This window comes from Sinocyclocheilus anshuiensis, unplaced genomic scaffold, assembly GCF_001515605.1.
Source record: "Sinocyclocheilus anshuiensis isolate Anshui unplaced genomic scaffold, SAMN03320099.WGS_v1.1 scaffold3005, whole genome shotgun sequence".
Lineage (NCBI taxonomy): Eukaryota > Metazoa > Chordata > Actinopteri > Cypriniformes > Cyprinidae > Sinocyclocheilus > Sinocyclocheilus anshuiensis.
Window position 1 is genome coordinate 163,703 of NW_015540835.1, and position 14,466 is coordinate 178,168.

The following is a 14,466-nucleotide window of genomic DNA, read 5'->3' on the forward strand; positions in this document are numbered from 1 at the left end:
ATTTTGTATATGTATTACATATAATTTTTTTTTTTTTAAATAAATATATATTGTAATTTGTATATATGTTTTTTAACCAGCAGTACTTGTTCATTAATAGTAATAATAACAACAATAATAATAATATTTATTTAATATCCATAGATCTATATTTATATGTCTGAGCACCTGGAGAAAACATTACTTCATTTCAATCTCAATTTGGTCAACATCTAAAACCCATAATAGCCATACAAATATATATAAACCAGTGAAAGTGCAGATATATTCAGCTATACTGTACTGTAAAAATGTCCTTTGATTTTTAAACCTCAAACGCTCCTCTGACTGACAGCAGCTTTATGTGAGATCTAATTATGGGGCGGCTCTATAAAGTCCCTCTCAATAACGCTCACCCTTTAAAACAGCTCAAGTGTGAATGTCTTTAATGTTGCCGCCATTAAACATTTGAGTGACGTGTGCTTCATTTGAGCCCAAATCTGTTCCACACTCTTTTACGGCACCAAAAAACGGGCCTTTTCACGTCACTGAGGACTGTAAATCCATAAGTGTGTAAAGCTGCAGCTAATGAGCGCCTGACCTTGTGTCATGTTTTATATTGTTTCCTTACAGGCCTCATATCATGAGGAATTACATTTTCTTTGATGTTCTGGAATAAAAGTGCTTAATATGAGATGAAACTCAAAGCTTCCTATACAGCACAAAAGATAGATATTAAAAATAGGCTGCACAATGACATCTGCAAATTTATGATGCAATTAATGATAAACACATCTACACATAATCAAGTATGATGAATACAGAGTATTTCACTTGCATTTGCGACTAAAAATAGATGTGTGCAAACTGTAAAATGTATTCATGCTTTTTGGAAATTTTAGGTATCTTAAAACAGAAGTCTTATCATTTTAGGAGATCTTAAATTTGCTAGTTTCAGAGCAGTTCTCAATCAATTTGCATTACGCATTTATTGCAAACAATTGCTTATGATCGACTGTTGATTAACTATGACAATGTTTACTTTATGGTGTTTATATTGTAATATGCTGTAGATGGTTGTAAAAGTGCATATTTTATCTCCCTCATCTGTTTGATTGAGCAGCTGGCATTAGTGAAGCTTAGACATTTAAAAATAAGAGTCTCTGTGTTTTTCGAGCTCATTTATAATGATTCAGTTTAGTTTTTTTTATTTTTTAACGGTATCTGTCCGTAAATCAGCTATGCATTTAATTTAATGTAAACTCTTGTAGCTTCTCTATATATATATATGTGACCCTGGAGCACAAAACCAGTCTTAAGTCGGTCACATATATATACACATACACACACCTTAAGTTTTTTAATGTGCTTCTAAATTTGCTCCTTACTAAAAAACACAATGATGATTATTTCTAACATCAAATAATGTCCTGTTAGTCTAATGTGGGTAACACTTCACAATAAGGTTTATTAGTTAACATTAGTGAACTACTTTAGAACTAAGAATAAGCAACACTTCTACAGCATTTATTAATCTTAGTTCATGTTCATTTCAACATTTACTAATGCATTATTAAAATCAAAAGTTGTGCTTGTTAACATTAGTTAATGCACTGTGAATGATCATGAACTAACAATGAACGACTGTATTTTCATTAACTTACATTAACAAAGATGAATAAATACTGTAATAAATGTATTGTTCATTGTTTGTTCATGTTAGTAAATACATTAACTAATGGACCCTTATTGTAAAGTGTTACCCTAATGTGTTGCTAAATTTTCTCCTAAATTGTGCTCCTCGGGAAAAAAGTAAGTGCCAAGCGCTGGAATAGAATAGAAATTATGGAAATATTAAGTAAACATGTAAATATATCAAGATTTCTCCAAATATGCAAACTTTTGCACTAAAAGCCCTAATGGATGCTGTTCAGTGGAGCTATGTGAACACGAATAAGCATAATAAACATAATAAACACAATGTGAATATGAATGTGTGTTGTTATTCTATTCAAAATGTCAAAATCCACACTGATGCGCGTTGATTTTGCATTCCATAAATTAAGAAATTATTGTCACTGTAACCGAGTTTTATCATAAACAGTGGTCAAATATTGAAGTTTAGGGGACATCAGGAGGGAGTCACTATTCTCTCAGCACTTGTCTCCTGATCCGTCCTTGACTCTGAGTGTGGAAGGAATCAGTGCACAGGAAGCGTTTGAAGTGTGTGCAGGAAGTGGTCTTCAGCATTACACATGCAGCCTTTGTAGACAGTTTGAAAACCTTGCTGTTGGCTTTATCTGATCCTGAAGTGGGAAACAGTGACTTTTAGAGCGGTGCACTTTTAGTGACGTATAGGAGGAATTCTGACAGTATGACAGTTGCATGTAAATTGCAGGAAAATGGAAGCTTATTTCCACCATGGTAACTGCAGCATTTTTGTCTCACAATTCTGACTTGTTTCTCTCAGTTTTGAGTTTATATCTCACAATTCAGACTTTTATTCTTAGACTGTGAGATAAAAAGTTAAAATCAAATGATGTAAAACAGGACATATTAGACTAACAGGACATTATTTGATAGAAGCAATGACCATCATTGTGTTTTGAAGCATGCAATTCAATATTAAATATGAATTAATCAAATAATGACTTAAATTTGTGTCTGTTTTTCACACAAACAATCACTTCAGAAGAAGTAGATAACAAAAATGTCATTTACATAACTTGTAAAGCACCCTGATGTTAACCGATCATAATCATAATCAAGTTCATTATTATAATCAGAAATCAATTTGTAAATAAAGAAGTCTTAAATATAGAAAAGCAAAATAAGCATATACAATTCGCATAAAATAGGCATAAACACTGCAATGGGCTTGCAAACTCATGCAAACTGTTAACTAAAAAAGAATCTAATTTTTTATTGAGTTATGTATTTCTACATATAACTGTTTGTCACTGTAAGGTCTTAAATATAAAGGCACAAAAGCCTGTTTAATTCAGAGGGAGGGTGAAAAATATGCACGAAAATGCTCACACACACACGTCACAGAATCTGCAAACTATTAATAATTTACAAAACGAGGGATCATAAAAATTGCATGTTGCTGAAAAGCTATTAATGAAACTATTAAGCTTTACAGTAATTATTAGCCTTTTGCAGATTCTGCAGGGTTTATGTAATCTTATATATGTTTTTGGTGCAAAAACCCTCGACTGACACGTCTGAAATAATAGTTAGTGAAATAACAACACCTGATTTGAGAACTCATTCCTGCACAAACGCCGCAGGACGACACACACGCTGAACTTTAATACTTTGTGTTTGAGGTTTCATCACACCATTAACCTCAAGATTGACTTAGCAAACACCACTAATAATCATTTATGCCACGATGCCTTGATTTAGAAGCTATAAAGTTTTGCTGAGAGCAAAGCAAGGTTAACCGAGTGACTCAAAGCAGCCGCTTCGACCACAAAACACCTTCCAATTTCTCTTTGTAAAGTGAATCCTTTCTAGTCATCTCACAATGTTCTTGCCTGAGCTGAAAAACAATTCCCAGCCTTTCCCAACTCTCACGGGATGATTTGCATGCTCGCGTTACCAGCACTCGCTTTACAGTTGACATCTTTCACCAGATTTCCATTTGTGGCCACAATGATGGTCAAAGAGGATCTGTTCAAACGCTCTTTGTGCTTTCGGTGGTCGGGATAGATACACTCTCTGCTCCGGTTTCACGCTTTGTAGCTTTATAATCGTAACAGGATCGAGTGTGTCTTTCATTCCGTTCAGAACGACAAACCAAAGGGAAAAAAAAAATTAAACCACACTTTTTGGTTTGTGTACACCGACAGCATATTGAGACCCGCGTCTCTTTGTTGGCTCGGATCCCATCAGAGCTTTTCAGGCCGGTCGCAGGGACACAAGCGAACATCTGCGGTCAGTTTCACACAGAGCTGCGGCACAGCCGGACTCCTCTGTTCTCCTGAAATCTGCCACCACGAGTAATGATCAGACTTACACACACAGAGACGGAGCGAGAAACACGCAGAAAGGATAAACCCAAGCACGACTTGCCAAACAGTTGTGTTTTCTCTGATGAGACAATCTGAGATGAACATACATCAATCATAAACAAAAGAAGTAAAGGTCTATAAATGAAATGGGGAAACTAGTCCACTTATGCACTCGTGTTCAAAAGTATGTGTTATTTGTCTCTTCTGCTCACCAAAGCTGCATTTATTTGATGAGAAATACAGTAAAAGCAGTAAAATTGTGAAATATTATTACAACTGGTTTCTATGTGAATATATGACACGCAGAAATAATAACCCAAGCACGACTTGCCAAACAGTTGTGTTTTCTCTGATGAGACAATCTGAGATGAACATACATCAATCATAAACAAAAGAAGTAAAGGTCTATAAATGAAATGGGGAAACTAGTCCACTTATGCACTCGTGTTCAAAAGTATGTGTTATTTGTCTCTTCTGCTCACCAAAGCTGCATTTATTTGATGAGAAATACAGTAAAAGCAGTAAAATTGTGAAATATTATTACAACTGGTTTCTATGTGAATATCTGTTAAAATGTAATTTATTTCTGTTATCAAAGCTGAATTTTCAGCATCATTACTGCAGTCTTCAGTGTCAGATGATCCTTCAGAAATCATTCTAATATGCTGATTTGCTGCTCAAGAAACATTTCTGATTATTATCAATGTTGAAAACAGTGTCTTTTTTTTGGTGAAACCATGCTACACTTTATTTATTTGAAATAGAAATCAACTGTTAACATTATACGTGTCTTTACTGACACTTTTGATAAATTCAATGCATCCTCACTGAATAAGAGTTTTAATTTCTTTCTGAATGGTAGTGTAATGTTAGTCAAGGTTTCTTGCGGTGCAAAACGTTTTTCATGACCGTTTTACTACTTCTCTATGATGCTTAGGAGAGAAACAAGTACACAAAAAAAAATGTGTTAGAGCAAGCTATTAAATTTTCATGAAAGATTATGAAGACAAACATTATTTTTAGATTAACGTGCAGTGATGAATCTTTCACAACAAGACCATGTCTGAATAAAGTAAACGGGGTCAAATTTCGATCCATGTTGACTTTAAATAAACTTGGACAGATGTTTTTTTTTTTTAAAGAAATTAGGTCTCGGCTAATGAATATGGGTTGACATCTGGGAATATGATATTCCACTAGCATCTCAACCTGAAGGACACATCAACTGTGAAACTGGAGACGACATGGAAATATGAGATTTCACTGGAAAACCAAATTCTGTCTCAACTAGAAAAAACAAAACAAAGCTAGTAGTTTAAGTTGGAAACTTAAAGGTAAACAGTTTAACTCAAGAAGCCTGCATTCTGTGTTCTGTTTTCTTCGAGAGAAAACCAATCACAATTCAGTAATTTGCATACTGAATTGTGATTGGTTTTCTCATGCAGAAGACAGAAACATGCACGAAAGAAGTCCAAACAGAATTCAAACTGCTACTGTGACATCATCACTGTCAAGCTACATTTTGAATCACGAACATTCTATAAATGTACAACAATGGAAGATTTTCAAAAAACGGAATTGAACTATTTCCTGAACAGACAAACCTTCCGTTTATTAAAAAATGTCTTAAATAGTACCAATTTAGCAAAAACAGACTAATTGTGTACGAAACATAGTTTGAAAGGAGTCAGCATGTTTTGTGGTGAAGAAAATCAAAGGAATTTCAATGCGGCACTCGCCTCGTGAACAATAAAATCAAACATAAAACCTCCCTCAGACAGAAAACCGCCTGTGCTGCAGGACAGAACAGAAAATAAATCTATTCAAGCAGAATGTGTGTGAGGACAGCGAGCTCTGAGAACAAATGCGACAACGGCTCTGAGCAGCAGCTTGATGGCATCGAAACGCACAAGCCCCGCACTGCCCTTCCCATCTCTCCACCGATACTCAACCCTCCATGACGGCAGCCAAAGGTCGCGCGGTGTGACCCTAATCACAGAGAGGTGACAACCAACGGCGGCCTGCAGAGCTGAAGTCACCTCCTGAAAGACAAGTGCAGCAGGTGCGGGGGAAACGACACCGCCGCTTGATGTGTTTCTTCAGCCGCAGGGGAAACCTGACAGGAGCTGGAAAGAGACAGACTCGCAGCTCCAGCCTGGGGGTCAAAGGTCAAGCAGAGGAAATTAGGACGGACAGAAGCCAGGCCAATGATGCAACCTTCAGCCGACCTCATCAGCAGAAAACAGCAGGAAGAGAGATGCAAACATGCAATGCTTCAACTCCTCAACATCGAAAGTATGCTAATTTAAAGGATTAGTTTACCTAAAAATGAAAACTTGCTGAACATTCACTCACCCTCAGTTCATCCAAGATGTAGATGAGTTTGTTTCTTCATCAGATTTGGAGAAATGTAGCATTGCGTCACTTGCTCACCAATGGATGCTCTGCAGTGAATGGGTGCCGTCAGAATGAGAGTCCAAACAGCTGATAAAAACATCACAATAATCCACAAGTAATCCACACCACTCCAGTCCATCAGTTAATGTATTGTGAAGACAAAAACTGAAACAAATCCATCATTAAGATGTTTTAGCGTCACTTCTGGCCAAAATACGCGTCTATAATCCATATTAACACTTCCTCCAGTGAAAATGTCCATCCCCTCTCACATCAAAATCCACTCAAATATTTGTTTAGAGCTGTTTTGGACTGTTTAAACGGTGCTTGATCTGTTTAAACAGTGCATTTCTCTCCTGATTCAAACCAGATGACTTTTTCAATGGAGGAAGCGTTATTATGGATTACAGACTCGTATTTTAGCCGGAAGCAACGGTTTGAATTTAAAAACGTCTTAATGATGGATTTGTTTCAGCTTTTGTCTTCTCCAGATGTTAACTGATGGACTGGAGTGCTGTGGATTACTTGTGGATTATTGTGATGTTTTTATCAGCTGTTTGGACTCTCATTCTGACGGCACCCATTCACTGTACATTTTCAGCAAATGTTCATTTTTTTTAGTGAATCATAACTTTAAAGCTGAAGTTGAAAATACAGTCAATTCTAAACCTGCAAATCAGCTAATGAGAAAAACAAACCCAAAATAATTTCCCATCTTGTCAATCAGTTTTGAATTCCATGATCCATCATATTTTACTGTGACTGTACAGCAGTGATCCAGACACCTTATCAGCTCTTTAAAATGCAAAAAGCATAATGAACTCCACTGCATGTGTGGATATATGAAATACTAAATATAATAAATATACTTTAATTTTCTGTAAAGCTGCTTTGCAACGATTTGCATCGTGAGAAGCGCTATACAAATAAACTTGAATTGAATTGAATTGATATACAGCCTGCTTTAATGCTTTTCAACATCGTTTGATCATCGTTTAATGAGTTAGTGCTGCCATGATCAATACAAAGTGCATAAAACATCAAATTAAATTCTAATTCTTGCTTCAGGTGGCTGCTAAAGGCACAATGTTAATTGCACCAGGCAAATAATGCTGACTTTAGTAAATACGGCACAAGACTCATTTGCATACAAAGGAATCATGTTTGTGCTGAAAAGAATGACAAAGACTTAAGACTCATGACGCAGCACTGCTCCGCCGCATTCAGCGCCTGCTTAAGCTTGAACAAAACTGTTGAGTGAATTCACACCTGTGGCTCTTTCAAACCACTGAGCGTCTCGACCAGCAATAACAGTAGTTATTCATAAGGACAAGTACACAATATAATAAATTATGATGATTTACAGTACCAGTAGGTCTCAACAGGTGGGTAATGACCCAAAAATTTGATGCAGGTCTGTTGGGTTGTGAACAGCAAAATAAAAGCAGTCAATCAATAAGCCAATAAATACAGTACACACACACAGGTTTGTTTTTGTGAAAAGTGGGGACATCCCATAGGCGTAATGGTTTTTATACTGTACAGACCGTATATTCTATTGCCCTACACCAACCCTACACACACACACACACACACACACACACACACTTGTTTGTTTTTGATTAGGCACTTTAAAGCAGAAAATTCAGTGTTGAGATGCTTCAGTGATCAATAATACTGATGAAAATATAAAGGTGCAATTATGTTAATTATATGCAATTATGTAATTAACCAACTTTGCACATGAGGACAGCCATATACACTAACATTCAAAAGTAAGATACATTTTAATGTTTTTGAAATAGGTCTCTTCTGCTCACCAAGGCTACATTTATTTGTTCAAAAATAAAGTAAAATCAGAAATATTGTAAAATATTATTACAATTTAAAACAGCTGTATTGTACGGTGACGCATTGCTGCCACACACATATTTTTTTTCCCACTCAATTATGTCGTAATAATGAGATATGTCGTTAAAACGACATCTTTTCTCGTAAAAACGAGATGTTTTCTAGTTAAAACGACATCTTTTCTCGTAATAACGAGATGTTTTCTAGTTAAAACGACATCTTTTCTCATAAAAACGAGATGTTATATCGTAAAACGACATCTTTTCTCATAAAAACAAGATGTTATATCATAAAAACGACATCTTTTCTCGTAATAACGAGATGTTATGCCGTAAAAACAATATAATTATCTCGTTAAAACGACATATTTTCTTGTTAAAACAAAAAATTTTTCTCGTAATAACGACATATGTCATAAAAACAATATGTTTTCCCGTTATTATACATATATGGTAGGCTATATGTTAGCGAGCTAAGCGACTCACGCTGCTGTCGCCACAGTCTGACATAAACTTGGATCTGCATGCTGCTGAAATGATTGAAATACACTTTTAAATGTATTTTAATGTAATGGTTTTAATTGTAGCGGCATGTTTATTAGGATTAATCTCCAATCTGTCCACAATATAGTGCTATCCAATAACTGCACTCAGACCCATGACTCGTTTAGGCTATGATCAGATCAAAATAATTATTTTTGAATAATCGACACTGGGCTTAATATTTCTTTATTTGAATGACTGAAGTTTGATTTAACAACAAATCGAAATACGAACAAAAAGAAATAAAGAGATTTTCTAATAGGCTAATAATAATAATAATAATAATAGCCTAATAATAATAATATATATATATATATATATATATATATATATATATATATATGATAGCTCTGATTTCTAACAGCCAACACTCAAAATTCTGCCTATAATAACAGACATCTTGATTTAAAAGATCGCAATATTACGGCATTTTTTTTAATTAAAACATAGCTAATGAACTAAGAAAAACGCTGTGGCCATAATTTCAAATCATTATGCCAATAACCGGTTTCAGATTTTATTAGCCTATTAGAAAATGTCTTTATTTCTTTTTGTTCGTATTTCGATTTGTTGTTAAATCAAACTTCAGTCATTCAAATAAAGAAATATTAAGCCCAGAGTCAATTATTCAAAAATAACTGTTTTGATCTGATCATAGCTGTCACACTTCTCGCCCACATACCATATATCTATAATAACGGGAAAACACATAGTTTTTATGACATAATATGTCATTATTATGAGAAAAAATATGTCGTTTTAACGAGAAAAGATCTCGTTTTAACGAGATAATTATATCGTTTTTACGGCATAACATCCGTAAAATATGTAGTTTTTAAGACATTACATCTCGTTTTTGCGAGAAAATATGTAATTTTTATGAGAAAAGATGTCGTTTTAACAACATAACATCTTGTTATTACGACATAATTGATTGGAAAAAAAATATGTGTGTGGCAGCAATGCGTCACCGTAGTTTTCAATGTGAATATCTGTTAAAATGTAATTTATGTCTGTAATGCGCAGCTGTATTTTCAGCATCATTACTCCAGTCTTCAGTGTCACATGATCTTCAAAAACTGATTTGCACTGCATACTGTAAGAATGTTTTCAACTCAGGAAAAACCCTGCTGAATACTGAATACAAATGTAGTGGTGACACTGAAACAATGTGATGGAATACAAGTGCACTAGTAAAATGCAAAATGAGAATTAGTGCAGGACAGGCGGATGATAAGTGGGGCAGTAGAGCAGGAAACACTGCAGAACGGGACGTGTGACTCAAACCCATGCAGCGCTGCATTTGCTGGAATAAAGAGGCAGTTCTGCATAAACACAAAACACAGGATCTGTGGGCATGAGGCTCTTTTACCGCGGTGAGAGGATCTGAATGGATGTGACTCAACGGTGTGCATGATAAATAGCAGCACTTCACACTCATTACTACCTCTTTTTGTTTCGTTTCCTTTTGTGGCTATGCACTTTTTAAGGCGACAGAATAAAAACAGGCCTTATATGCTTCTGTAGGAAAACCCTCAAAACATGATCTTCAGAAATCTGTGATCACATGATCTTCAAAAACTGATTTGCACTGCATACTGTAAGAATGTTTTCAACTCAGGAAAAACCCTGCTGAATACTGAATACAAATGTAGTGGTGACACTGAAACAATGTGATGGAATACAAGTGCACTAGTAAAATGCAAAATGAGAATTAGTGCAGGACAGGCGGATGATAAGTGGGGCAGTAGAGCAGGAAACACTGCAGAACGGGACGTGTGACTCAAACCCATGCAGCGCTGCATTTGCTGGAATAAAGAGGCAGTTCTGCATAAACACAAAACACAGGATCTGTGGGCATGAGGCTCTTTTACCGCGGTGAGAGGATCTGAATGGATGTGACTCAACGGTGTGCATGATAAATAGCAGCACTTCACACTCATTACTACCTCTTTTTGTTTCGTTTCCTTTTGTGGCTATGCACTTTTTAAGGCGACAGAATAAAAACAGGCCTTATATGCTTCTGTAGGAAAACCCTCAAATCAATAACCCGATTGGCTCTTTAAAGTGATGGGCGGGACTAGTAATGATCCTCCACACAGCAGCTGTATCTCAGTGAGTTGAGGAGGAGTGTGAGTCCACGTGTGTCTGAGATTCAGTGAAAGTGTCGACAGCACAGAAACTCCTCTTTATTCTCTCCATTATTCAGCTTTACAATAACACTTACTCAGCGCTTTAGTCAAAGTGAGCACTTCATCACACAGCGCTCCTCCCGCGTCACTGCATAACAAAACAACTTCCTCAGGTCAACCTTCAGCTCGGCACCTTATTTAACACCAGAAAAACTCAACAGCAGATCCATACGGAAAACTGCAGTATATACTAGTTTCTGAAAATAAAATGTACAACAAAATGCAGTGAGATCAGTGTGTGAACAGTGTTCATACTATATACTGACATTGCCAATTGACATTGGTTAATCTGCACTACAAAACATTACAATGTCAACTTTAGTCATTCAAACTCACCCAAAAGACAGCAGCAGCAGCGCTCGTCAGCTCTCTGCTTCCCTCATATTATCTTTGATGTGGGGTTAATAAAGGCGTTCAGCTTCGCTCTAGTCCACACTCATTTTGCACACAGGGCCCGTGGGTTCACATGGGGCACATGTAAAGCCAATGAGAGCCGCTGCCATCCCATATTTCTTAGTTATGGACAGCAATGTTATTTGAGTTCAACCTACAGCCCTTTAGCAGAGGTAATAAGCCTCACAGCGGAGCTGCTGTTTCTGCATGGAGTGATAGGAGCGTCATCTGCCCTCGCCTCATGCCTGCAGACTCAATAATACTGTGTGTGTATATATATATATATATATATCAGATAGTTGAAACATTTCTCATATTAATTTAGTTTACCTAAATAAAAATGAATAAAAACTATGAATAAAACTAGGAATAAAATTCCACACAATTGTCCACATGGGGGGGAAAAAAAACACACTAAAAACAAAAATCTTTTAAAATATAACAGTATAATGCACACTGAAAAAATTGCCAGAAATTTCTCATTACAAAGAAATAGCAAGTAACACATTTAATTAAATGTTTACATTTGTTGAAGTTATTAAACAGTTACATTTACCAGTGTTATTAAATTATTAACATTTAAAAATGTACTTTAAATAAGCTTTTCATGATAAGAAAGGTCATCTAAGTGTAAAAATAGAAGAAATGAGCATGCACAATTAAATATAGAAAACTGTAAACTGGATATTTAATTGTTCATGCTCATTTACCATATTTTTACATTTAGATAACTTTTGCCTAATGCTACTTATAAATAAATAAAAAAGTCTAATATTGGTCAATGAAACCAATATATCACTGATATATGCATCCCTAAGTGATATTAGAAATTACACTTCAGCTTTAAATATATGTATATGTATACACACACTTGTATATATATATATATATATATATATACATACATACATACATACATACATATATATATATATATATATATATATATATATACAATTTTTAAATGAATTTAAGTTTTGAATGAAAAAGAATATTTAATATTTTTCAAATAATTAAAAAATAGAAATACAAAAACTAAAAATTAGCTGTCTATCTGGGATATTGTTCATGCCACAAACGATGCAGAATGATCACTAACTCTGTGCTGCAATAGCTTTGCAAACATAAAAAAAAACCAACAACAATAAGCCATTTAAACAAACAAACAAACAGCAATCCCAGAAGTCTTCAGCGCCGAACAAGTATGACAGACGAGAGTGGGACCTTTCAGAATGTAACCGAGAACCCAGAGGCGACGCAGCTTTCAGAGACAACACATCTACATCTGCATTGAGTGTCAGAGAAGACAATATTTACTTGAGACGTAAGTGTGCGTGCCACGGGTTCCCCTTCATTTTCAATAGCTCGGTCACAGCATTTAGCGTCAAACACACAGAAGAAAGAAATTGCACTGTCACAAAATCAGCCTTGTCTTCAGGAGATTTACTGCAGTCTCAAAGCAAAAGAAATCCATTCATGCATCAAGCCAAATGAAGCAAACATTCCCTGACATGAAACACACAGGTCAACAGAACAGAGAACACGTTCACAATGAATCCTGCAGTATGTACTAAACACAGCCTACTATTCATTCAAACAGCCTGTCAAACAGTGTGCAATGATAAAAGAGTCAGGGCGGCCAGTGAATACGGACATTTTGCAATTTTAATCCAGTTTTGTGTAAAAATATCTCATCTTTGGCAGTCTAGAAAGATTGCATAATGTGTACAGTAAACATACTGTATACTAGTTACAGCCGGGCCAATATTTGGCCATTTTGAGATTATTGGCACTGGTTGTTGTACTTGGCAGAACAGAAGCACAACATATCGCCAAAATCTACAAACAGCCTTGTCAAATGAAAATAAACGATTATATTCTATAAAATAAGCATTTCATGTCAGTAATTTCATCTAATTTCCAAACAGTACAAGCTGTGTCAAATTCATATAGAATTTCTAAACAATTTTCGCACTGTACCAAAGTACATATGTATTCTTCTCTTTTATTCCCTTATTGCATTTAATAAATGTAATTTAGTTCCACTTTTATTTTTATTGTTAATTTTGTTTTTGTTTTTTCTGATTATTTTTAAAATGTTTTATGTAAAGCACTTTGAATTTCCATTGTGCATGTATTTAACATTTAATTTAAAAGCTAATTTAATTGCCATATGCTTTAAAAGAAAATGCAACTTCAGTCATTATACTTAAAAAAAAAAGATTAATAATAAAAATAAAAAACACTAGGGATGCACCGAATGTTCGGCAACTGAAATTATTCGGCTGAAAATAGCAAAAAATGCTCTTTCGGTGTTCGGCCGAATAAGCGAAAAGACTGAATAAATTGTACCGAACAATGACGTGACGTGATCAAATAGCAACCAGCGTAAAGTGAGAGGCGCACACTCTTTATAATGCAACAAACATGTCAGCAGTGTGGAAGCATTTCAACTGTCCGAGAAAAACGCAAAAATCATTACAAGCACCGACAGCGAGAGACTGTTTAGTACTGCAGCGCATGTCTTCGATGAGAAGAGGAAGGGGTGATTGTTGCTGGTTACTGTATGATGATTGAAATGGCGAAATGGCCTTAAACAATTAGTAAATAAACTGCAGAACGTTATGTTTTCTAATACACGCACGCATTGCATGTATTCTGACAGAGCTATCTGCTTGTTAACCAGCGTTCAAAGTCCAAAGCGCGAGGAAAATCTGCGCTGAAACAGTGTTACTTGTCAGTTGCTCAGTACATTTTTTAATACATTTTTTAAAGGCACGTGACAATGTGATATGTGCAACAAACATCCTCCCAAATTTGTCATGATGTCAAGAAATTCCTGCGCGTTTCCGCCAAAATAAAAGTTGAGAAAAAGCAAGAACTCTATAAACATTCAAAACATTCATTATTGTAATTTTACTGTTGTTCTGTAAAATAAAATAAAAAGTAAGACAATAATAATGATAATAATCAGTACAACAGCTCTGTTAATAACATTCACACATAGTGTTCAAATTAGGACCTGTAATATTTTCTAATGTTTTAAAAGAAGTCTCTTCTCAGCAAGGCTGCTTTTAATTGTACAGTAAAAAA

The 14,466-nt window shown here is 35.3% G+C and overlaps 1 protein-coding gene across 1 annotated transcript in view; it reads right to left on the minus strand.

Annotated features, from left to right (window-relative positions):
* LOC107687381 (contactin-associated protein-like 4) overlaps positions 1-14,466 on the minus strand; it is a 119,633-nt gene that overhangs the window by 39,456 nt on the left and 65,711 nt on the right. The window contains exons 12-13 of the mRNA XM_016484676.1: positions 6,038-6,153; positions 2,163-2,285 (exon numbers count right to left, since the gene is read on the minus strand). Of these exons, the coding sequence (XP_016340162.1) occupies positions 2,163-2,285; positions 6,038-6,153 (239 nt within the window). The remainder of the gene's footprint in view (positions 1-2,162; positions 2,286-6,037; positions 6,154-14,466) is intronic.